Source organism: Pseudopipra pipra, chromosome 15, assembly GCF_036250125.1.
Source record: "Pseudopipra pipra isolate bDixPip1 chromosome 15, bDixPip1.hap1, whole genome shotgun sequence".
NCBI lineage: Eukaryota > Metazoa > Chordata > Aves > Passeriformes > Pipridae > Pseudopipra > Pseudopipra pipra.
This window is the reverse complement of record NC_087563.1, coordinates 9,520,840-9,547,470: the sequence shown is the minus strand read 5'-3', so window position 1 is coordinate 9,547,470 and position 26,631 is coordinate 9,520,840. Positions and strand designations below refer to the sequence as shown.

At 44.1% G+C, this 26,631-nt stretch overlaps 1 protein-coding gene across 1 annotated transcript in view; it reads right to left on the bottom strand.

The window, feature by feature from the left end:
- Positions 1-26,631, bottom strand: part of ERGIC1 (endoplasmic reticulum-golgi intermediate compartment 1) — a 60,554-nt gene that overhangs the window by 20,247 nt on the left and 13,676 nt on the right. Inside the window, exons 2-5 of the mRNA XM_064671765.1 lie at positions 18,476-18,537; positions 11,195-11,267; positions 847-941; positions 123-247 (exon numbers count right to left, since the gene is read on the bottom strand). Coding sequence (XP_064527835.1) covers positions 123-247; positions 847-941; positions 11,195-11,267; positions 18,476-18,537 — 355 coding nt within the window. The remainder of the gene's footprint in view (positions 1-122; positions 248-846; positions 942-11,194; positions 11,268-18,475; positions 18,538-26,631) is intronic.

The window sequence follows — 26,631 nt, the reverse complement described above, 5'->3', positions numbered from 1 at the left end:
GACATGAACACACACACTGCAGGAGAGGCGCTGACACGCAGATTTTCAAGAGCATTTTACAAATGGATCTTGCCAGCATTTCCCCTGTCCCCACACACTCATACACTGTCATTCCTACTCACCTTGTTGATGCTGAAATGGCCCTCAAACCTGCAGCCATCCCCATTATTGAGAGGGATCTTCATCGAGTTGTCGATATGACCCACTTCGTGCCTTCCCATTTCATCTTGGATGTCTAGTCCAACCACTGCATGGGTGGGAAGGAAGAAGACAAAAAAATCAAAAGACCAGGAAAGTTGCATAGGAAAAGCATACATTGCTTTTACTGGGAAAAAATCCATATCTCTTTTGTTGACATCTCAAATATTGTTATACCTGAAAGAACCTTGTCACCAAACTTTTCACACTGCCTATCTGACACAAATATACCTCCCATGTCCTGCCAGCTGACTGCTATCTCAATCACACAAACAGAAAAACTTTAGGTAGACAAGCAGGTGCTTTGGGAAAAACCAACAACCAGCTGGTGCGTTCAGTTACGAATGAAACTTGGGAGATTTCTTGCTCCCAGACACAAAAAGGTTGCTGTAAAAAAAAAGGAAATGAGATTTAGAAAGAAGCCAGTGAGGGAGAGCAGCCACTAACACAGGCTGCAGAGTGAGCACAAGGTCCAAGAAAACAACTGTCCTGGCCTGGAACAGAAAGCAATGGGATATTGGCAAAGGCTGCAGCTACTTGATCTCCATCCACCCTGTTACAGAAGAAGGGCCACTGTACCAATTTGGGCTCATTTGAAGTATTACTTAAAACACAAAGAAAAACTGCTAAGTGAGAAGGAGTACTCACATTCACAATGCAGGTTTGGCAAACTGATGTTCAAATTCACTTCTATTTTACCTCCACTGTCTTTGTCTGGGTCATCCACATAGAGCTCATTAACTCTGGAGGGCAGAAAACACAGGTGGGTTTAGGCACACATTTCCACAGGGAAAGAACCAACAATTTGCATGAGGAGAGAAAAAAGGAGACTGGGAAGCCAGGGGTTGACTGTGATGTCTACAAGCAAGTCACAGAGAGCACAGAGAGCTCTCCACAATGGCATGGGGGCATATCACTTAACTTTACTAATTGCTTGGCAAGTGCAGGGGGCTTTAAACAAGTCCCTTGTCCCAGCAGAAAACAAAATTCCTGCGCCCTTCCCTAACCTGAACTTCCAGAAGTGATGAAAAACAAGAACTTAATGCTGAAGAGCTGGCAGGCTCATGAGCTGCTCTCCACTCCCCTGGGCTGTTACTCCTTTTAGGAAGGAGGGAAGCATGTGCTTTTCCATTTGTTTCATAAATAGTTTTAGAAGAAGGCTGCTCTCAACCATCCCCCAGGAAAGCTTATTTGTGTCACTTTGTTATTGCCACCCAGCTGACAGAGCAGCGGCAAGAGAAGGCAGCAGGGCATAACTTGGATCTTCCTCCTTAATATCACATTTCAATCTATGAATGGTAACCAAAAGCAACAACTAAAATTGAGGAGAAGAGGATTTGAGCCAGGAACAGATGGGAAGACACATCCTGCACAGCAGGATCTAACATACTATACAACAGTCTCCCAAAGAGTAATGCTGTTTCATAGCACCCACAGTGCTGGCACGTATTTCACAAGAGACAAACTACAGACTAGAGAGTAAAAGGAACACAAGAGTATAAATATTTATTGTTGGCACATACAATCCATCCCACACAAAAAATAAACCAAAAAGACCCAACGCTGAATTAGCTGAATGGTCCTAGAGAATCCACTCTGGGGAAACTCAACAAACTGAACTAAGATGCTGCTGAGATTGCCTAGCAGCTCTTTTCCCTCGAAGTCCAACACTGTTCAACAAATAAGAAGATTTGGCAATTCATCTTCCAGTTAGACAGTTTATAAAGTTATTATGGGAACTTATGTTCAAGCAAGCTACATAAAATAAGCTACCTTCACTAGCAAGTGCTCTGTATTATTTTATTTCATGCCCAAAGTGTATGAAACCCTTTGACAAGCCCTTGCTGAAGAGTCTATATGCTAACAGTCAAACCAGACTAAGGCTAAGCTACAAGACAGATTCAAAGTGATTTTGCTCTGGTGGTACCTCTCTGGACCACAATGAACTGTTTGCCCCGTGGATTCAGAAGAAACAAACCTTCACACTGAGAAACACGCACGCTGCCAGTTTTTTCGGAGGCAATTACTCACAGGTCAGTGGGGTTTACAGACACTCATTTAAAACCAGCACAGCATTTGTCTTCAGCTTCACAGCCCTACCTTTCTCTGTTTTTAATTGGCTTGACAAGTTGCTTGCAATCATTACTCAACCTATTTTTCAAGTGATTAATAAAAATGACACAAAGGGAGGGGAAAGATTGCTCATCAGTGACCTAGTTAGAAGCTTCTTGGCTGAGCCCTCTTCTCCTGGGTGGAATGCACTCTGTCTTCTATGTGTTCATTACTGACAGATTGGGTAGGATCAGGATTAAGTCATATGTCCAAATACGGCTGGGAGGAGCAGCTCCAGCCAGGACAGGCATTAATCCCCCAAAGCAATGCACCTCTCAGTGCTCCCCGAGTCCTCCCGTCAATATCCCAGTTGCCAGCCAACCTATTTCATAATGCCTGGCTGCTTCCCAGCTCTCTGCAGTCCAAGATATGGGCCATGCCCAGGCAGTGCCACAGGCAACTCAATGTTAGTGGCGAAAACAAGCATTCAGGGCTGGCAGAGAAGAGCAGCAGGTTCAGCAGCTCAGCTGAACATCCCAGCTCTTTGGAGAAAAGTTCTAGCAAGGTCAGTGTTCGCATGTGCTGATTTCTAACTCTGAACCTGTCCGAAATCGCGTCTCCAGGCGCGCTCTGACGACGACGGTGTGTGAGCCTTTCAGTGATAAGCAAGAGGCGGTTGTTGGTAGAACAAATCAAAGGATAAACTGTGCACAGGGAGCCTATGGAAGCCTTCACATAGGAAGGCCAGTGATGAGGTCACTTGGTTGCAGACTGGATCACTGAGGCAAAGAGAAGTAGGCCAGTCTGTCCACGTCACACAGCCCATTAGCTGCAGACAAAGGAAACTGGTTTCCTGTCCCGCAGTCCGGTCACTGGACCAATGGTTCCCAGTCTGTCCCTTTGGCAAGGCTCACAGCCACTTCCTCCTCCTCCTCTTTACCTAGTAGCCCCCTGCCCCTCTCCCACTCACGTTCCAAATTTCATAACCCCATCTATCACTCTTTAGACATCTGACAGCTGGTCCTTCCTTCCCCTCCCTTCAACTCGCAGCGCTGCCTTTCACGGAGCACCTGGATGGCTGGATCCTGCTTCTCCCTCCCAGCTCCAGCCACTGACTCCTCATGACAGCATCAGCCTTTGCTGAGGGCCCCAGATGACAAATCTGGCAAGGTTTCCTATCAGGGGCTCCAGATTGAATCCTTTGTGTGTTACTGAGGTTCCCTCTCACTATGGGGAACCAAGGGCACAACGACAACACATCACAGGCTACAACACTTGCTGTGAGAAACGTCAGAAGAAGCATTGCTTTCAACAAACTGGACATTTCACTCCCAAAATACATTCTGGAAACCTCACACATAAAACAAACTTTCAGGGTCAAGGCTATTCCTTCCAGGACCTCACCGTGAACCACTGCCACCCAAGTCTGGATGAAGCTGGCAGAGGTTGGCACTGACACCTTCCTTCCTATCCTCCTCCCCAGGGCCAAGAAGCCAAATTGCACACAGTCCTTCTCTTATTTAATCAGACTATCCTGGGATGTTGGGAAAAGCACTATTTACCACCTCTAGCCACTCTCCTATTCCCTGAAGGAATAATGTCTCTTGTGGAAGAAATGAAGCTGTCTCTAATTTATAGCTGACCCTCCCAGAACATAAAGTGTTTCAGGAGTAACAGTGGTTTTAACAGTGAATGTGGGATGGTCACAATGGAAATAAAACCTGAGGTCAGGCAGAAAGACACTGTAAATGCAGCTGCTCCTATGGCTGTTTAGAGAGACAGTGCACAGGGTCGTATTGTGACTCCAAAGACGGTGTGTACCTTCCCCAAATACCCCAAGTATGTAGGAGTTGGTATTTTTTACTGGCTGCTGCTGAGGAATATTTGAATAAAAGCAGCACAATAAAGCAGGGGTGAGGTGCAGAGCTCTGGAAGTACAATGAGGGCAGCAGGAGAGGTGAGAGGTGGACCTCTCCCCTGTGGAGCCTCCCACCACCGATCCAAGGAAAGGGAGGAAAGTTTTTCAGCGCAGCAGGAGCCGTGATCCACACAGAAGGAATCTGCTTCACTTCTGGAAAGAGCCACTTGGAAATACTTCACATTCCTGAGTGGGGCTTCTCAGTTGCTTATCCCATTTGCTTACAAACTTGCAGCATTACATGGAAAAAGCTGGAGGGACCCTTTGGCCAAGCGTGCAGATCATGCAAATGGCACGAAGGGAAGGGGACAACCGCAGCGAGAGGGCAGGGCATCGCTTTCAGATTTTATCCAAAGAAAGTCAGACCCATTCCCCACACTTTAGGTCTCAGATTTATGACACAACAGCTTTGTTTCCCCAGAAACAAAACTTCCCCAGTAACCTGTTTCCACCCAGCAGCCCTGGCCGCTAACATTAGACACTTCAGCACTTCAACAGCCGAAGAACCTGTGGCCCTTTGAATACAAGGGTGGGCACTGCATCAACCTTTCTGAGCTTCACACACTGCCGGGGTGCTCTCTAAACAAATCCTCCTTGTCCTCTGTCCTCCTTGTCCTAAGTCTCTGCTTCAGGTTTTAGCCTTTTTTCTCACCCTTTCTCAGCAAACAAACAGGCAGCCTCCTCCCATGTCACAAGCCATAGAGAAAATACAACCACTTACTCCAGCAAGCTGTATTTTACCTTGTCCTCCAACTCCCAGGAGGCACTCTCTGGTCTCCAGGACCCCAAGCTTAAGAGGGAAAATAATTATTCTCTCTTGAGAGAGCCCAAAGCTTCTCAAAAGACTTTTTCAGACGAGCTCTCTTGGCTCCACTTGCCATTTCAGCTCTAATCAACCACCTTCCAGAAATACAACCATCCAAAGCTGATATTCCTGCACTACCATCTTTTCAGCTGTACCAGACCAGAGAATATCCAACACAGGACAAATAACCCATCTTCTCCTGAGTTTGTATGAAGAAACAACAATCAGGTCAGCAAGTTCTCTACTGTGTAATAAACTGTGCATGTGTCTATTGCTCTGCCATTTGTGATCTTCCTCCTGTGTCCTGAATCTCAATCAGTTCTTCATTGTGAAGGTCTTTGTCCCAGATTAGGTCTCGGCTCAGCTGTGAGGCACAGAAAACACGCTGTCCTACAAAGGAAGGAATTACAATTCTCCAGGAGGCAGGAAGAAGGAGAAGGGTTCGAAAGACGCCAATGTAGATTTGAGTCAGAAATTGCCAATGACATCATGACACGACCTTCCGCTTCCTGTAACCCACACACGTCCACGGGGACAAACGGCACAACAACCCCTCACAAATGTATAACACCTTTTATTAGGTAATCTCCAGGTTACTACGCAAACATTAATTAAGCTTCTTACCTGCCTACCTCTCAGGGCTGCTAAGTATTACATCCTTCTACAGAAAACTGCCTGTGCCAAGGTCAGTCCGTGGCAAGAGCAGGATTACAACTCCCATCCCCTTTTGTCCACGAGGCTCTACTGCCCATGCTGGTCTAGTCTGCTCCAGCATTTCATCTGCCTCAACTGGATGAGCTGGTAGAATTGGAGTTGCATCTCCAGCTTAATGTCAGAACACATGAATTGTGGCATTTCTTGGCTTATGCTCCAAGATTACGGTCTACAGCACAAGAAACCCTTGTTGCACCAGGATGACACTGCTGCATGTGTGAGTTGCTAAAATTTTCATGGGCCAAGAGCCACAAGACACATCCCACACACTTTGGAGAGCTCTGGGACAAAAAGTCTCTGAAGGCACATCTGATAACAATTCTGCTTCACTGCAGGATCAGTCTTGGGCATGCAAATGAATCCAGTGTGGACAAGTAACGTTTGTCTCTGAAACTCCCGGTGTTTTGCTTCCTCCCACACTCCTGACAGCCTGAACATGAACAGTCAGGGTGTGCTGCATGGGATGTGAACCCAGCTGAGGGGCTGAGCTGTGGGATATTCCTTCATTGGCCAAGGTATTTTCTGTAAGATTAAAGCAAGGAGGGTCCCCAGTTACCTTAATGATCCAGTCACTTTAAGTGAAGAAATTATTTGGATATTGCCTCCCAGAGCTCAAGGAGCATTTGGACAATACTCTCAGGCACACAGTGGGATTGTTGGGGTGTCCTGCACAGGGCCAGGAGTTGGGTTTTGATGGTCCTTGTGGGTCCCTTCCAGCTCAGGATATTCTATGATTCTATGATTCATGACTTATGCTTTTTTGCAAAGACAGTAATTTTATTACAGATATTCTGCTGAAGTAATTAATTGGCTTGCAGGGGGCTGCAGCCTTCCAATTAGCAAACTTGTCACTTCAGACAGTTTTTTTGTCCGTTACTACATTAAAAAAAAAAGAAAGAAAAAAAACCACTACCAGGAACAGTCTGTTGCTTTCTACAGTGTGCTGTGGCAGATGAATTAGTGTTGAGCAGCAACATTCATACCACAAGCACCACATTCATACCCTCCTACCCCTTCCCCTGGCTGCCAATGCAAGGCAGATGAGAGTAGGTAATTACATCTTTACTCCTTAATGATGGAATACTTGAAAAACTATTATTGATCTTACAGGACATAATTCATGACCTAATTACCGTGATAAAACTGCAAGATTACCATCTTGCCAGCTATTAACGTCTAGCGCAGATCTGAGTTAATTAGAAGAGAGATAGGTGATTTCTATGCTTTTGATTTGCAACACAACAGCAGGATGAATGAGGACGGCTGCTGAGCCATTTCTAGCCCTCAGACTACCCTCAACCTCTTACCCAGGAAATACCAGACACATTCAACACTTTAGCTTTGTTTCTTCAGCCACTTGAGTCATTGGCTCAGTGGGACAACAGTAATGCTGTTCATTTTGCAGAGGTTCACATGTGGAACAGAGACCTCATTTTCTTTATTTGTCTTTTACAGAATTGAGGGGATTCATCATCTAGGTTTGGAATCATAAAATGATAAAGATTGGAAAAGACCTCCAAGATCATTGAGTCCAACCTTTGACTGTTCACCACCTTGTCAAGTAGACCAGAGCACTGAGTGCCACATCCAGTTGCGCCTTGAACACCTCCCGGGTGACTCCACCACCTCCCTGGGCAGCCCCTTCCAATGCCTGAAGTTTGGACTAAGTCTTCAGTCACTCTCAGTTTGGACAAATAAAAAAAAAACCCACAAAAAGCAAGAAGATCCTTGATTTCCAGAGTTAAACTCCCCCTCTCCTTAATGTCAACGATGTGTTGTGTCTGAGCACAGAAAAAACTCTCTTCCCTCACCAGCCCTTCACTGTGTTTTTCCTGAGAAGGATGTAGCCCCACCTAAGAACCAAGCTTTGATTTCCTTCATGGCTGCTCAGAGGCCTGTTAGGGTCACACGATAAACCTACAAGATGAGCTGAGTTTTCTACCCTACTCAGGGCTCATCTCCACAGGAAACCAGTCAGCAGCAAAATAGGATGTGTCTCTACAGTGTGTTACCTGTTCCATGAGCTTCCTGTGCGTCCCTTGGAACACACCACAGTGTCTTAGTTCGACTTCCTAACTGGAGTCAACTCCTGTGCACAGACACAATCTTAGTGCTCATTAGAAATGCTCACACGAGTTATGACAGCTACTGTGATGCACACTGTCCTCCCCTTGTAGGTAATATTTGGGTTTAGTGTTATGACTGTGATCCTCGAAATGAGGGTGTAATTTTTTGGCTTTCTGCCACCCAGACAAGTCTTTAGCAGCTGAGACTATAAATGCTATGACAATGGGCTGGTCAAGGAAACACAGCTTTGAAGTTGGGCAAGAGTGACCAAACTGAGATTTCTAGTAATACCAGGAATTTAAGTTGCTACAGTCATATGAATGTAGAAGAAAGTCCAACAATGGGTAGAAGCCAGCAAGTATTAGGGGTTAGTGTGGTGCAGAGCAGACCTTTTCTCATGTTGCAGCATGAGTGCAACAAACCACAGTAACCTCTTGCTTTAAATGCAGACACCAAAGAAACCTCTCATTGGTGAGAGTCAGACAGTGAATCCTGTGGGCACCACTGCTGAGGTTGGTGCTGACCTGCCCTGCAGCAGGCTGGCCATGCACACACACCACGCACAATTACTGGCTGTAACCGTGCTGTGAGGTAACCACGAGTCCACAGCAGAGAACCTGCTGTGTCTGACAGGAGGCACCAGGCCAAGTGCTCCCAGTTTCACTTTGCCATCAAAAATGTGCAGCTATCCCCATTCAACCTGGCTTTGGCAAGCCATATTTCCCTTTAAGGGAAATATGACACAACAGGAGAAAGAGTGATGCAGTCTCATAGTACAGCTGGCACTGGCAAAGCAGGAAAGTTCATCCCATGTAACTGCACACTCTTATTAATCATTCAGATCCTGGCTGATATTAGGAAACTTCACTCTGGGGGAGATATCTGTTGTGAGAGACTCAGTACAAAGGAAACTTGAAGCTTGTAATAAAAGTTGAAGAGAATTGAACAGTTTGCACATAAGGAATCTTCCATATCTTCTTAAGTATTTGAATCATGGGCAAACAAGGCTCAAAAATCTTTGTGAGATAATATCTCCCCTGTTATTTGCTACCACTCAGTTTAAATGGAGGCACAAGAGTTCTCACACAGTTCCAGATCACGCAGAGCTCCCCTCTCATTATTCCCAATGCTGCCACAACGCACTGCCAGTAATACCTGACTGAAAGGGAAGCACAAGAGGCTCACAACAACTTGTACTGGGTTTCTCAGAAGAGAAAGCAATGAGTAAGAAACGGAAAAAGAAAAGTTTACTCCTGCTTCACGAAGTCACTGAACTGGGAAGCACTTTAAGTGACTTTCTGAAGTATTTCCACTGTCCTGGGGGAGCCTTTTCACAACTGCTGTGGGTGAATGTTCCCAGCAAGAGTCTGATGACTTGTAACTCATCACAAGGAGGTTTTCATACTCTCTGAGCTCTTGTGTTGGACGGTCCATGACGAATCAGGTTCCTGCAGTCATTTGTCTCAGACTCTTCCATGACACCCCCTCTAAGATTTTACTGCTTTACTGCTTGCAAACACCTTCTCCCCACACAGCTCCTGCTGGGAAAGGCAGTTACCATCTCTCTGAGGTTTTAATGAGGAACTTGTCAGCTGAGCATGCATGAACTTAACAGCACCTCCAATATCTTTGTGGAAAATGCATCATCTAGTTAAGAAAAAAGCATGAAGAGCCCTCAGAGAATCATACAATTCTGTTGTTCAAAAAGAAATTTCTAGTCAGGGAAGTACCACATAAAGGCATGTGCATTCCTGGATCAAAATTAGACAGATATTACTAATTCCTCCTGTAAGGCATTAACTAAAAGAAAAAAGAAAAGCAGATGAGAGAAGGAGATCTAAGAGGAGAGCAAGAAAAAGTGCTATTTTACTTTAAGCAATTTGTCCAGCTTTTCTCTGTTTTTTAAAACAAGAAATCCAAGGAAATTCAGCTCTGTGAAGTGACTGATAAGGTGACCCCAGTATTTCACAAGCAAACACACGGAACTGAATTCAAAGAAACAGGGAACGAGTAAGAAACCTAAGATACCATCTCGGAAGGAATGACGCAACAGGCACAAAAAATCAGCTAGAGCTTGATTACACTTCTGTCTTTAGGTTAAACATTAGTCAAGGTCAAAATTATTCCTGAAATTATATTTTTGACCCAAGACAGAGCTGCACAAAAACAATGAAAGAGCCTCATGGTTATCAGAATGGTCAATCTAACCACAGCACAGGAGCCCAACGCATTTCAGAGCCTTTTTGCTCAGCAGTGACATCTGTTGCTACCTGGACCATCATGTGAGTCTGACAGAAGTTCCACCCTTCCTAACTATCCAGGAACTGTGCATCACAGTCTAATGAGCTCACTGCTACATCAGCAGGATGATGGAGAACGTTTCCTAGAGCCCAAAACAAAGGTACCTGTGTTAAAAGATACTAAAAGTTTAGTTCATGGCAGGAGGAACATGAGAACAGGGGAAAAAATAAAATATGATTAACTAAAATACTTGTTCTATGAGCAATTTTTAAGAGCAGGAATTATTTCCATTTTGCTCAAAGCTGTCTCTACCTGGGACAACAACTCTTCAGGCACAAAACCTGTCAACTAGGTTTCCAAGTCAGGCTCAACTGAAAGAAGAAAAAAACTCATACATGAATAAAGCCATCTGCATGTATCAGAGTCAGCTCTGACATTAAAAAAAGGAATTAATTATATTAAATTAATAATAACTCATATTTTATGCAATTTATTTTTCAGAAAAGCATCTGCATAAGTATCCAGGGAAGACTGGTAGCATGTGATACCCATTTATCCATAGGGAAGGGAGGGGAAAGAAAACACCTTGTCAGAGATCCCACTGTATCTGCAATGGGACCCACACTCAGAGCCATGTGAATCCAACCAGGAGGCACCACACACTTAAACATATGGTATCACTGACGAAAAATACACAACTTTTGGAGAACCACTTGAAATCAAACAAGTACAAAGGAAAGTGTCTATTCAGGAGGAGAGGGGAAACAAGTCTCAGATGAGGACAAGAAATCAACAGCTTAAGGAGGAAGAGGGAAACTGCACCCGATGGCACTGATCACCTTGGCACTCCTGTTACCTTACACTGGGTCACCACAGCACTGATGTGATCTGTGGTCACGTGAAAAATACTCACTGTACTCACAGAACAGTCCAGCATGCAGCTAATAAAGGATCAAGCAGGTCTGGAACAGTTTTCTCTATCAGAAATATTTTAGAACCAAGTTTGCTTAGTGTATTTTAGTAAATTAAAAAACTGAATGAATGTTTGAAAATTTGGACTCAACCAAAAGGACTCAACCCATCAGGCAACTAAGTGACTTAGTGAAATTACAGGAATATTTCTCTCAGGTAACAGTAAAGCTGTAAAGATCCATATATGCACATATATACAAACAAGGGAAAATATGACTTTTACTTACATTTCAGTGGCTATGAATCCGGTGAGCTCAGACAGGAAGAGAAACAGTATGAAGAGACAGCAGCAGACAGAGACTGGAACAGAGACAAGGAGAGGAAAAGGTTAGTTTTGTTTCACTAACAAAGACAAAAACTGTTTTCACACAGGCATATGATTCCCCTCATGGATTTGCCAACCAGACACACTTGAGAACTATGACTCTTTAGAGTCTATGACCCAGAGGAGCCATCAGAGCTGTGACTTCACCAAAATGCCAATATCAAAAATCCTGAGGGGTATCATCATTTTTGGGCCACTTTTTCCACCATGATTTCCATCTCCCCACGGCTCTTGCATTCTCCATCTCCAGCACACAATGCTGGTCTGCCAGCTCTCCCTCTTCTTTACAGAGCTGCTTGACATGACTTCTTTGGAGCCTTTGCTCCACATTTTAATTAATTAAAACCTCCAGAAAGGAAGAAAAATCAGCACCTCCTTGCTTCAAAAGTATACAGTCAGATAACACAGTGTTTTGTGGATTAGGAGACATTTTAGTTTCTTCTCAAGTTCCACAGCTCTGTGTAAGTCATCTCACAGCCTGGTCTTGGCAGAGCTGGTACAGCAAGGACAATAATGGCAATAATGCTAATGGACTAGTGTAGCCAATGCCTGATACTTCTCTAATTTCTCCATTTGCTGATAGATTGACTCTTCAGAGAGGGAAAATTCCCAGTGAAGGAATTGTGAACCTGGACAAGTCCCACGTCTTTTCTAAGAATTTGAACCCGGAGTTCCACGGAGGGAACCCAAAGTAACTGGCATGTTACTGGTTACTCTTCATCAGGAAACTATTCAAACAATTGGGCAGTGACATTCACACAGCAGTGACAGGGTCACTGACCCACACAGAGGGGCTGGAAGGAAGTACAGCCGTAAATCCTATGGAGCAGGGATGATTGGAGTAGGCAAGGCTGTGCCAAGTGAAGGAGACAGGGCTGCAATGTGTATCTGTATTAAATAAAATACCCAAGTCCACCAGGAACCACTTGCAAAAGAGTAAAGCAGGAACTGGCAGGAGCTTCCAGGGCTGTGACAACCACAGCACAACCCGGCTCATCCCTCCATCCCAGCACAGCTGCAGTGACCGAGCACTCTGTGAAATGACCAGTTACCAGAGCCGCTAATTAGGATTGAGAAACACGTTAGAAAAACCCTGTTCCTCAACTTTATACCACATGACCTGTACATCCCAAATATCCATTCTTTCAGGAAGCTCAAGCAACAACAGGCTAGGGAATAATTTTATCACAACTGCATCAGTCCAAACTCCCTTGGTAGAGAATGTGAGAGGCACAGGAAGGAAAGAAGAGGTACTGAGGGCAAGTACTGAGACAGACCCTTGAGTGACCTAAAGCCTTGTGCCTCATTCCTCAGATTAGTCAGCTGATAGCTCTGAGGAAAGAGAAATGCGTTGTTTCCCCTTCCTCATCAGAAGAATTTCAAGGGTGGATTCGTTTACTGACCCTCTGTGAAGTGCAAGGCATTAAAAGAGATCCCAAAGAATCCATTAGCTAGGATGAAGGAAGAGAGAAAAAAATACAAAGACCAGTAGGAAAATTGGAAGCAAGAGGGGATATTAATTTCCAAAGAGAAACCTCAGAGGGTCACACACTTGCTTCCAAGTCTTGGCTTTCACAGGGCACAGAAGATCACCACGGCTGTGACCCAGCTGAGCCCCTGGCACGGGGCACCACACAGTGTGGGGGGAGGAGAAACTTGCTGCTTGTTTGCTTAAAGCACAGCAGCAAATTCTTATGAGAACTTACACACCTACGTAAGAGCCCAAAAAAAGTGACCGAGGCACAAGAGTCGTCGATCCAGCGTTTCGTACTGTTGGTCACAGAGCAGCAGAGACATGAGATCTCTGAGCTGTGGCAGAATTCAGGGGAGAGCGTTTCACATAGACAACCCTTTCTTCTCTAATTGCTTCCCATATTCCTCACTGCTTGTTACCATCCCATAAAGGCTTTCCACAGCGTCAGCTAGACCTCTCTGCTCTCAAGCACTTCCAGGCAAGCCTGGTACTACTAACTCTAAACTCTCTCCCAGAGCTTCCTCTCTCTTCCAATTTTTTAACTTTCTTCTCTGCTACTTGTATCATCAAATTATTTTCTTTTCCAGCACAGAAAGTATGTGCTGCCTGAAGTCCATATTTCAATTCAGCTCTTGCAGGGAAGGCTTATGACAATACTTACCAAATACAGCACAGTAAAATTCCACTAACCTACATCTAAAAAATCCTGCAGGAATGCCCTGAAGCACCCGGCAGGGACTGACTTTCAAAGCTCCTCAATGCTTTTGCCAGACTTCAAACTGCACAGTCAGTTTTCAGCCCATAAAAGAGATTGCTGAGGGTGGACATGAGAGGGGAATATAAAATCACGAGGGATCTGAAGGAGATGAATGGGCAACAACCACTCACTGTCTCTTCCAGTACAGGAACGAAAGGGGAGGTTAAAAACAGGAGAAGGTTTTCTTTTACAGAACACTTAACTAAATTCTGAAGATTCTTCACTGTGGGTGTTTTTATTTATTAAAAAATAAAATCTGTAAGATTTCAAAAAGGAATCACACACGCCCTGAAGAAGAAATCCACTAAGGGCTACTAAACACAAAGGAACAACTTACAGCTCAGGAATTTCAGAAACCAAAAGAGCAAAGCCTGGTAAAGTGTTTAACCTGTCCCTGTGCTCTTTCTCTGGCATCTGCTGCTGACCACTCCTGGCAAGGGGACACTGGGTTGCACGACACTTGCATCAACCGTGGCTGCTCCTATGTTAAACTCTTCTTGCACACAGACACATTCTCAGGACAGGGGGTGTCTTTGGCATGAGACTCACGTGAAAGCCTCATGTGTTAAACTGTCTCCAGAGCCAGTATTTTCCCAGATGCAGAACATGAGCTCCTCTCCTTAGTGTGGAGCTGCGGGCACAGATGATGTTCCCAGCATAAGAATTTATGCACTTCAGCTGCTTATTTCATAGTGAAGGCTTTCACTTGCTTCCATGCAAATGTGCAGTTCCACCACCCACATTTGACAACTGCATGATATTTGGAAAAGTAGATTAAAGGCTAGGATCAGACAGAATCAAACAATTCATGCATAAAGCTTCACGTAACTGCAAGAGCACTGCGACGTTCCCACAGAGCTCGAAGGACCATCTAAGACAGGTTTCTTAAATACCTAATATGATAACACAATCAATATATCAAAGGTAAAGACAGACTGCTGTTGGCTAATCTTTAATCCCAAAAGGATGGGAAATTCTGCCAAGTTTTTCATTCCTACACTAACCTTTTTGTACATATCGCTTCTGATACATATCCCATCTACGTACATTCCTGGCTTTTTCTCCTCACCTCACAAAGAAATGAAAGAAAGGAAAAGTGTTTAACACATCACACAGACTGAGAACGTGGATCCATGTCTATATTAAGGCATAAAATTATTAGCATTTATTATTCAATGGAGCAAACTGTTATGAAGTCCAAGGAACGGGTCTTGTTACAGACGCCATGTGAATCATAACTTTGATATTTCCTGATGTGTATTTAAAACTCCAGCCCCCAAACAGCACCGAGTATTTCTGGATAACATTTCCATGTGTGCATACAACATGTGCATGCAAACTATGCATCCACATGGATTGTTAAATAGCAGGATCATTCCAGCAGCTGTGTCCGACTGCTCCTGTCCAGCCAGATGCCAACTGTCAGCCAGCCAGGGCGTGTGCTGCTGCTGCTGCTTCCATACCCAAACATGGCCAAGCTGTCACCACGTTAGTCAGGTCTGTTGGAGTGGCCCTGTGTGGCCCCACGGACACGCTGCATGGGGGTGGGAAAGCTGGCAAAGAACTGGTGGAAGAGGTACAACGAGGGCATGACTGGCTGAGGGCACAGGAATGCTGCCTAAAAAAAGAGAATTTTATTGAGGAAAAGGAATGAGTAACTTCTATACACTTTTTCAGAGAAGTCCACAGCAGGGGATGTGTTGTTCTACAAAAACCTCTCTCCAAGTAAACTGCAGTGGACTGTTCCAGGTTACTTCATTCCTAAAAAAATGTTTGTAGCTGGAACGGTTGCTACACAGAGCTCAAATATCTTGTATGCAGCATTCACTGCAACTTTGGAAATCACAAAACCATACCCAATAAAGCCTCAATAACCCTCCAGTTGGCTTCTGAACTTGCTTGTGTTCGAGCTCACCTGCTCTCCTCCACCAAAATTCCCCAACACTTACTCTCCCTTAGCTGCTTCCTCCCTAGGAGCCCTGGCCTCTTCAGCCCTGGTGTCAGAAGCAGAGCTGTTCTTTTCCATCTCTTTCCTTCTGTAATCTGATCTCTGACTTCTTCCCTAATAAACCTCAAACTTTTTTTTTAAAAAGGCCTTTTTACCATCCAAGAACCACTGCAGAAATCCTGCAGTAAATCCATTCCTATTCCAGAAAGCCTTCAGCACCAGAAGTGATACTGAACTAAAGCTTCAGCAGAAATCAGACGGGAAGGGCCTAAAGTAATAGTTGGCTACTATAGACTATTTTATACCTCCTGTGTAAAACTTGAAGGACTTAAAGAGAGCCAAAATACAGTTGCAGTCATAGTCATTTCACATATTTACTAAACCCTGAAAGTTTTTTTGAGAGGCAGAACCTTCCACTACACACAAGCTCCCAATGTTATTATGAGCTGACTTCCCTATCACAAAATCATGCAACCTTCCCAGGCTTCAAACTGGCCTGGCATTGGGCTCTCTCATTCATGGCCTCCTACAACATGTAAGATTAATGGCTTTCAAATTATAAGCCACAGGCTTGGTCAAACAGAAAGCCCATTAGGAAAGTTGCTCACCAGATCCTCACAGGCAAAGACACCAGTCTGTTGGCTGCCTGTGTGGTTCAAAAGCTTCTATCTAAAGCCTGTCTAAAACCACTCTGAGGAAAAGAAGGAGAACCAGTTAGAGAAGAAAATCAAAGCCTGAGAAGCTGCAAATAACAATAGAGAGAAATAAGTCAGCTAATAATTTTAAGTAAGAGTCACAACCTTCAAGCCTTCCCACAACAGACTTATCACTTGAGCTGTTTACTGCAGATTAGAAAGCCTAACACTGGATGGCCTTTGATGGGCTTTTTTGTTTCTAAAATACTCTTTTGCAGGTGATTCATAATAAGACAAATTCTCAAAGGCAGCCCAGGTACAGTGTGGGAACTCTTAGTTTCCAAAACAGAAGGGAAGGCGGGATCACTCACAAGTTCAAAGTGTTCTTTCAAAACACTAAATCTCATAGCCCCTGAATTCGCAAACAGTTTTAGTCAAGCCCTTTGTTCACAGCTTCAGTAAACCTAAAAAGGAGTCAGGATACAATTAATTCAGCAGTCAGGAGAACACAGAAGACAAGGACTCTGACAGTAAATATTTAGGGTATGTGTTATCTTCACAGGAGCACAGGATAGTTGAGGCTGGCAGGGACCTCTCTGGAGATCATCCCGTCCAACTCCCCTGCTCTGAGCAGGTTCCTCAGGGCCAGGTCTGGTTGTTTTGAGCATCTCCAAGGACAGAGGCTCCACACCACCCTGGGCAACCTGTTCCAGTCTTCAACCATCCTTACAGCAAGGAGTTTCTTAAGGCCACAAAGGGCTTTCCTTTGTGTCCACTGATTCACTGGCCCTGACTCAGTTCTATCTGCTGTCACCAAGGGATATGACATCACTCACGTCAGAGGTGACATACAAGACTACTGACCCATCTACAAGAATGGATGAATGGAGCACAGCTCTGTGATCAAAGGAAGTGCCTGCTCAATGGAACAGGAAAGCTGCATTAGGAGTGCAATTACAGGCTTGGCAGGATCAACCTGATCGATGTTTGCCCCGCACAGCAGCTCACTGCACATAATTGTGTGAAATTGCATTACTCAGCCTCCAGCCTCCCTCAGGAGCAGGAAGGAAGGAAAAGGGGCCCAAGGCAAGAGATTTGTATCAGCCAAAGTCTATGTATTGATACACAGGAGTGAGAGTGGATCGCTATCGGTTGCAAAAGCAATTTTAATTCTCTAAAAGCACGACAAATAACAACAAAATAACATCTGTGCTCATTAGTCCCACCTATATCATCAGATTAATTCCCTGAGTACACTGTGAGCAAAATACATGTTTCCCACATCATCTTCACCACTGGCCACTGCACATTGCCCCCCACACTGCTCCTTGTGGATCCAGAACCTGGATTCCCTGTTTGCAGTGGTTTAGTTCCTCAAGTCTCTTCCAAAAGCACAAGCCTGGGAACATCAACAGTGAGTGCAACTATTAACAGTAATTTTTCACAGTGACTGAGGGGGTGCCTGTCAGAGGCAAATAAACCTGCAGTCATCCCCATCCCAGTGTTTGGAGCAGACTCCCAGCTTCTGTTCCTGGGAAGAGACCAGCAAAAAGCTCTCTAGCTACTTCAGGAGATAGCAGAGTGGGAATTTCAACAACCAGTTTTTAGGAGCTCCCTTTCATGACAATATATATTTACTGTATTTTCTTTTTGAGATTTCATTGCTCTGGTGAGACCACCCCAGAATATTGTGTACAGTTCTGGTGCCCTCAACATAAGAAGGAAATGGAACTATGGGAATAAATCCAGAGGAGGCTACAAAGTTGAGAAGGGGACTGGAGCACCTCCCCTATGGAGACAGGATGAGAAAGTTGGGGCTGTTCAGCTGGAGAAGGTTGTGTCGAGATCTCACAGCCCCTTCCAGTATCTGAAGGGGCTACAAGGAGGCTGGAGAGGGACTGTTCATCAGGAACTGGAGTGACAGGACAAGGGAGAATGGGTTCAAACTGAAAGAGCAGAACTTTAGGTTGGATATGAGGAAGAAATTCTTCCCTGTGAGGGTAGTGAGGCCCTGGAACAGGTTGCCCAGAGAAGCTGTGGCTGCCCCATCCCTGAAAGTGCTCAAGGCCAGGTTGGACGGGTCTTGGAGCAACCTGGTCTGGTGGAAGGTGTCCCTGCCCATGGCAGGGGGTTGAAATGAGATGGTCTTTAAGGTCCCTTGCAACCCAGGCCATTCTGTGATTCTATGATTCTGAACGCATACAAACTACTCCACTGTTTGATGGAGTAAAACAACCTGTTTCAGCAACAAAGGACACCCTTTTCAATGCTTAATATCCCTTTAAAAAAATTTCCCAGAGACAGAGAGGCCAAACGAGTTTTAATTTTAGACCAGGAGTATGCAAGGACATCAAAAAGAAGTTACTTACTAATGGCCCCTGTGTAGGTTGGCTGTGTAAGGTCTTTTGGCACCTTCCTGTAGATGTCAAACCTGAAAGAGGAAAAGCAACAGCCATAAAACAGGTGGAACATTTCAGTATATTTCACGTCCCCACAGGGATGAATGATGCTGAAGTTTTTCCATCCCGCTTTCCAACAACATTTTTTTCAGTACGCAGGAGGATATGAGAAGGAAAAACAAAACAAAAAGCCCTTTACTTTTGTACAGTTATGTAACTGCACTCTGCTTTGGCTCCAGTTTCCAAAGCACTTCCCTCCGCCTCGCTGTCATGGATCTGTGCAATCTGAACTGCGAGAGAAGCCAGGGAAGGAGTCATGCTGGACAAGCTTATAGACCACTGCAAGGAAAAGGATACTCTGCAGACTCCTGAATAAAGATGCCTGGCAAAAAAAACAGTGAGACACAACCTATACTGCAGCTTATAGTTTGTATCCTGCAATAGACCAAAATAGACAACATCAAAGTCAGAAATCCAGGTGTTGAGACAAGAAACCATCCCTTGGACACTGGATACCCAAGAGAAATGAACCCGACAAGTTTGCTACTCCCCCAGCAAAATCCAGTTTAATATTAGATCGTTGTTTTGATTCAGTCATAGCTTTTAATATCCTTATAGCTCAGCTTTGCTATTTTAAACTCCCCATGGTTAAACTTTCCCTGCCCTTATGTGTTGGCTATATTATTTCCTACCACGTTGTGTTTCTGCACGCCCAACCGCAATGCAGCTCTGACATCAGTTTTTCCATCACCCAATAAAAATTAATTAATGCATTAAAAACACCTACCCACCCTAAAGAAGGAAGTGACTGGTTCTCCCCCCAAAATAGACTTTTTTGGATATACTACAAGTGGGTGAGAACTGATGCTTTTTCCAGCCCTGGAGAGGCATGAGAAACACCGGCTCCCAAATTCCTATTCTACAGTGCACCAAGATGAAACACCCCCATGTTTAATCAGTAGCTCCTACTACACCAAATACTATACTGGGACTTTAAAACTAGATCATCTTTGTTTTCTTCATTCTTTAACTGTTGAGATAACTTGAAGGTACTCTGGATGAACAAAACAGTATTTGCCTTGCATGAGATCAGAAAGACGTGGTTGCGTTTCATTCAGGAGCTGAAGCTGGAGGAAGGAAGGGAAGAGAGGGAAAGGAGAGCAGGTATATAGTTCATCTGCCCAGTCCTGAATGATCTATGAACTCTCTTAACACCCTAACAACCCACTGTGATACACTTGACAGCAACATTGCTCAGGAGCTGTATGTTTTTATGACTCTACTCGCTGCCGTGTCCTAAGCAGATCAGCAATATTCCTGAACCAAACAGTCCATTTACGGTTTTCCAGCTGCCCTGAGAACATCTGGAAAGTGCTGTTAGAATTCTTTCCACGCAAACCAAAGCAACAGCAGCGGATGGCAAAGGAACCCAAAGTAGCTGCTGACATCATGGTCTCACAGGCAGAGGAAGCTGCTGCTCGCTCCTGCTCTCAGCCCATTAAACGCGGAGCGCTGGCGTCGTCTGGCCAAAGTCACAATAATAGATCAAGAGGGCTAAAAAAGCTGAGAAAGAGACAGAGCACGTGAACACACGAGAGCTGCTGAGTGTGAGCAAACACTCAGAAATAGGAAACAGCTCTACGCTGGATTCAGTAAAAACAGCGGCGGATACTATAAAAGGAAGTTTGCTCCCACAATGAGAAATATTTACTAGTATTAAAATGATGACCCATCACAGGACTAAAAGCAAAAAGTCTAGCTTTTTAAACAGCTCTCTGGAAAGCTGATGTCATGGCAGGGTTCTCTCCTCTCAGGCTGCCATTTTGATCACATAAGGAACACGCAACACCACAAATTAACTTTTATGTGGTGTAAGTAAGCTTGGATTAGGCAAAGACACTGCAGAAAGTGTTTGGTGGCTCCCAGCCACATTTATCACCTGGCTTTAAGTGTTTAAAAGGCAGTGCACTCCCTGTGCTATTCTGCTTCCCATCTCTCCTACCACATTATGTTCCCTCTCTTCTACTACCATGACACACATCTGGGCAAAGAACATCAGACAAAGCATGTCCCAGCCTGAATTTACAGTCTAGAGGCACACACAAGAAGAGTACAAAACAACACAGGAGAACTGAATAAAGGTTTGATGGCTTTGTTTTCTAGATTTAACATGTTTTTAGATAAGGACAGACACTATGGAATAGCACAGAATGGACAATGTATGGAAAAGAGGCAACGAGATCAGACTGGATGTGGGGAGGAAGGAGGATGGCTCAGTTGAGGTGTAATGGAGAAAGGCAGAAGCTTGAAGGATGACTTCCAGAACCTGACTCAAGCAAAAGGGTAGGCAAGCATGGAAGGTGTATTTAAGCTTGCACAAGGATGCTGAAATGATCACAACAATCAACAAGGGAATGGAAAAAGACACATTTGGAATAAGAGACAAACACTGCTGGCTAGATTTTGCTCACATCCAAATGACTACCTGCCCAAGGTAGAAAGGACTGTGTAAGTATCCTGGCAGAACAGTCATTTGCTTGGAAAACACATGTTCTGAGTTAGGAGGATTTATACTTTTTATACTCTTCAGGGTACCAGGCATCCTCTCAATAAGGCATCTGATATTGGCTACAATTTATTCAGTCTGCTCCTGGTTGGTGAAAACAGCAGTTGTGTTTACACATTCAGAGAAGGGAAAGGTGGAAGCTCAAAAGACTTTGAGAAGAATGATGGAGATGGCACGGCCAGGAAACAGGGCTACCTTGTTAACTCAGATTTAAACTGCTATAGCAGTTAATGAGAGCTTGAAAAGTATGTTTGTGAGACGCAAGAAAGGTTAAATCCTAGCAATGAGAAGAGAATGGAACCCCAAAGAAGGCTTCATTAATTACTTATAATTATAAAAATAAGTAAATCAAGCAAACTTCTCAAACAAATCTGTGAAGCTGACAAGAGTTATTGTAACAGGAGACTCTAAGCCCAAAGAAATCAGAGATTTGTGAAAGCTCCAATCAGGCCTAAGGGTTAAAAATCTGATGAACTTCTAGTCTCCGCTTGACAAACCTTTCTCTTTTTGCTGCTGGCTTCTTGCCTACCTTATAGAGCTGAAAGCAATTTCAGGAGATCACTTACACTGTCCTGGGAAGAGGAAAGAATGAGGATTAGACAGCACAGATGATTTGCAATGTATGAGGGAGGAGGCCATGGAGTTGTATGAGTGGTAAAGGGGAACAGGTTTTACTTGCCCTCAGGTCAGATGTTCCTGCAAGCACCCGCAGTAAAAATTCCAACAAGCCTCCAGGTTCCTAAGGCATTGGTCACCTGGAAGAGCATCTGTACCCTGGGAACAGAGAGGAACTTTGTGCTCTGTCTATTGCAAAAGCTGCCTTACAGATTCCTACTTCATTCAAAGCAGTGGAAGGTATTACTAACACTGGAGGAAGATTGGATGTTCAGAGGGTTGTACCAGCCAGCTCATAGCACTGTACCACACTGTGAACACACTGTACCACAGTGTCAAAAACCACCTGGAGAGTCTTGGAGTCAGATCCTAAATGACCATGAGAAACCAGGGTGTAGATTTACAGCATGTCCTGCAGTCACTGATGAGTGAACTCTCTTAACCTGCAGCCCTGCGCAGCAGCTCATGCTGCTCTCAGCAGGGAGACATCAGTTCACACTTACAGAGCAGGCACATGTGCATTTTCCACTGCACAATATTTATATTTAGCTTTTGGCAACTTTCTTCCTCCCTTCAGAAAGGCAAGACTCGTAAGGTGAAGCAGTATCTGTGAGTTAATCAGCTAACACCATTTCAGAGTGGAAACAACAAACCTACTGCTAGGAAAGTTTTTCCTCCAGGTCATACGTGTTCGCATAAAGGGAAGGCTGGACCTTGCAATTCCAGAATACGAGGCTAAAGATAGAACTAGGCTGTCATAAGTATAACAAAGCAATTTCCTGACACATCTAAAGTGTCTTTTCTTTCAATGGAGAGCAGGGTTACAAACAAAGAAATGAAAAAAGGCTGTTTGGCAATGTCAGAGGTTCGCAGGAACCAACATTCATAACTAACATGAGGGAGTGGATATGATACCTTTTCCTCAATCCAATAGCTGAAAGGACACAACAAAAAACTTTCTCACCTTCCTGACAGGAATGACAACAAACTGGTAAAAATTGTCTCTCTCCATCTTTCTTGCAGGCTCCCTTCAGGTACAAGGAGGCCACAATTAGGACACCCCAAAGCCTTCTCTTCTCCAGCCTGAACAATCCCAATTCTCTCAGCCTTTCCTCACAGTAGAAGTGCTCCATCCCTCTGATCATCTGGGTGCCTCCTCTGGAATTGGTCCAACAGCTCCATGTCTCAGCTGGGTCCCCAGAGCTGGAGGCAGCTCTGCAGGGGGGGTCTCACCTGAGCAGGGCAGAGGGGCAGGATCCCCTCCCCTGCTGCCCATGCTGTGGGATCAGCCCAGCACACGGGGGGTTTATGGGCTGCCATCGCACATTTGCTCTTCATGTTTGCTTTTCATTATCTCCTAGAGCCACAGGAAGCACTGAAGTGTTTAAAACCCAGAGCCAGACACAGCAGTGCTCACCCGAGCCACCATCATCACCAAGGCTGGCACTGCAGAGGCAATGGTAGGTCAAACCCAACTGAACAAGGTGAGTAGACATCATCAGCCCTGGGGTGATTCCTGAGTTTCCTTTCAAACCTCTGTGATTGACAGTGCTGGACGAGTGACAGGGAGGGCAGAAGATATCTACCCAAACACTGAAGTTTTTTCTCAAGTAGATACTTCAGCTGCCTGCCCTGAGAAGGGGATGAGCTCACTCCCTCAGCAGGAGCTGAGGCTTTCTTCCAGGGTGTGCTTTATGTACACTTGAACAGCTTCAAGTCTGGATCTGAAATATTTCAGGAAATGAAGTAATAAATACATTATTTCATTGAAGATTACCACACCTCCGAACAGAGAAACCTTCTCTAACACCTCTAGAAGCTGAAAAGAGCTTTTGTAACGTGTCTGTAAGATGCTGCTAACTTTTTCATGAGCAAGAAGCAAAGAACTTGAGATTAAAAACAAATACTTGTACATTGAACTAACTGGATGGTGGTTAAATTTAATCACAGAATCTCCTGAGTTGCAAGGGATCAACCAGGATCATTGAGTCCAACTCCTGGCCCCCAGGAGTAGTTTATCCCTAAATTACTGATGCACTCTGTGAAGTTCCTGCAAAGAGACAGCAGAAGTTTTAGCTCCGTGGAGCACTGAAACACAACTCTGGAGTGGGCACATCTTCATGTACCCTTCTGCAAGGTCTGGTTTTACTGATTTAACTAAGAGGCAAGGGAAAGACTGTTTACTGGACAGAATTTTGGATTCCAGTTAATCAAGCAGAAGTGCAACACATTCTCAAGTGGCACTTGGGTCACAGAATAGAATTCAGGCCCCATAAATCAGCAGCAAACAGATTAATTTTCATCCCTTTCCACTCCTCAGATGATTCAGAAATTTATCTTTAATGCTCAAAGACAGGGGAAAAATGCTTTTGTTCTTTGGGCAGATTATGCTTTTCCCCAGAAGAACTGAATGTTTAAAAATTAGTCTTTTTGAAGCATACCGACTTTATCACAGGTACTTCTGCAGCACATCCTGAAAGTTAGAGGACATGAGCATCCATTACAGCAAATTACATTTTTGATGTCAAAGATGATTTTAAAAAATTAAAACCCAATCAGTATCATGGCTGACATTCCACCTTTAGCAAGTAAATGGTAATGCAAATCCATCATGTCATCCTGTCTCAGCACCAAAGGGTCCATGGCTGTGATTCACACAGAAAAATGTCAATGTTGAAACAACACTTGATTCTTCACTTCCCATATTAACCAGCTTCTAGAAGTGGCATCTGTTTTTCAGCAGATACCACACTTGAAGCTGAGGTCACTAATTCCTGGTGACATTACTCACTCTCAGTAACAAGTCCAGTGTACAGTGAACAACTACCTTAATTTTATTACACATCAGTAGCTTTGAGATCTCTGAAAAAAAAGAGACAACTTAGTGCTGCTGGAACAATTTCTTTCACTAACAAATAACTTCACTTGAAGGAACAACTTGCAGGAGCAACATATTTTCCAGCAAAACCAGAACTTCACTATTGAGTTAACCAAACAGCTGGCAATTCTACAGCAGATGTGACTAAATTACACAAAGGGGGAATTATCAAACACAGAAAGGTTAACTTTCAAAACACTATAGAGACTACATTGTTACTGCAATAAGAAATTTGAAGGACTGTCGAGCCAGTGTTTGTATTCCAACATGCTTTATGTTACAGACTCAGTGCTGGATAAGTGCTTACGAGAAGGGAGCAACATCTCCACAAAAATCCATTAGATGCCATAACACCTCTCAAAGAAATGAAGAATAACACACCCTGCCAAGGTGAAATGTCTTCCTGGACTAACAAAACCCCTTGGTCAAGGGCTCAAGTTTAAATCACAGCACAAAGAAGCAAAGAAATAACAACTCCTATCTTCAATGGCATCAACCCTTCAGTGGGAGGCTGTGGGCCACTGATTTGGGCTGTACCACTCAGATTTCTGTGGAGATTCCCCCTTCTCACACAATATTTATGTATCTGCAGTGCAGTTTCATTCACTCCCAAGGGAAGTGCCTAAGTCAGAAAGCAGGAATGTCAGTCTTTTCACAGCCTTTTCAAAAACACAACTGCCACTAAAACCACTCACCCTTTTACACACCAAGCAAGCAACCTCCAAAGCCTGGCACACCAGCTAACACTGCATTTGTAGGCCAAGCTCTCTGCTCTACAAAGTGAAACTAGATTAAGCTGGTCTTTGAGGAACTATTTCATGCAAGAACTGTTTCCTTGACACTCCACAGGGGAATATAAGCCGGTCCAAGCAGTTTCCAAAACTTGTTTGCACTTCTGCTCATGTGCTGGTAATGCCCCTCCCCAGTTTGACAGCAAGTAGCTGCCAAATGGAGGTAAATTCTAGTGAAATATTCCTTCTGGTTTTCCCCATTTGTCGAGTCCTTCTCGCAAACCAAAGAAAAGGGGATCAGAGTATGGCTGCAGACCTCAAATACCAAGAATTTGAGAAGGCATGAGGTCACTGTTTCTCCACACACATGCCAATTCCTGACTAATCTAACAAAGAACTTGACTGTTCCTTACAAAGTCCACTCATGACACACTCACCAGTAAAAGGAGTTACAACGTGGAAGAGGCAGTTTCTACTGTAACACACTGTACTTGCCACATCCAAGAAATGTAATGACACAGAGGTAGCCCATGCAGACACATTAAGTTTTAAGAAACTCAGTCTTTAATAAAACAAAAAGGTGCTTTTTGTCATAAGAAGATAAAGCACTCTATTTGTTATACTGTTTTTTCTTTTTCAGGTGGAGAGAAAAAATGATGCACTGTGCATTTCTGGGAACATAAATTCATTCAAAACAACAATCCCAGACTGCTTTTGATGAAAACTACATAAAAAAAACCTACATGCACAGTGGAAGATACACAAAGAGCAAGGCAGCTGCCTAACACAACCTTGGACAGTCAAGCCTATGCCAACATCCATTTCATCCTTGACAAGAGTCATCTTGAGGCAGCTCTGTCTGATAAAAGGTTAGAAAACATCTAATGTCTTGCCTTCTTTGAGAGCATCTACCATTTAGACATTCTAAACAAATTCATTTTTAGGCCACATCCCTCAGAATTACACCAGACTCTCTAATTACTTCACATAGACATCAGTGAATCCAGCCAACTAACAATTTCTACTCAGCTGCTATTAAAGAGACAAATCATCCTTAACTTTGAGAAGGATTAGTTTTCCCTAGGGACAAGTACATAACCTTGGGATTTGTCACTCTGCATACTTCTTTTCTTTCTCTTACCATTTCCTATCTGCCTCCTCAAACATTTCTGTTATATCGCTCTGTCCCAGACAGAAAGCAGAGTTGGTTTGTTCTATCCCCCTTATTTGGTTCCCCACAGGAGCTACAGATCTGATGCAAAGACAGACAGTCAGCTCTTCCCACAAGATTTGTATAACTGTATGTTCTTGATTTTCAGCAGTTCAGGAAACCAAG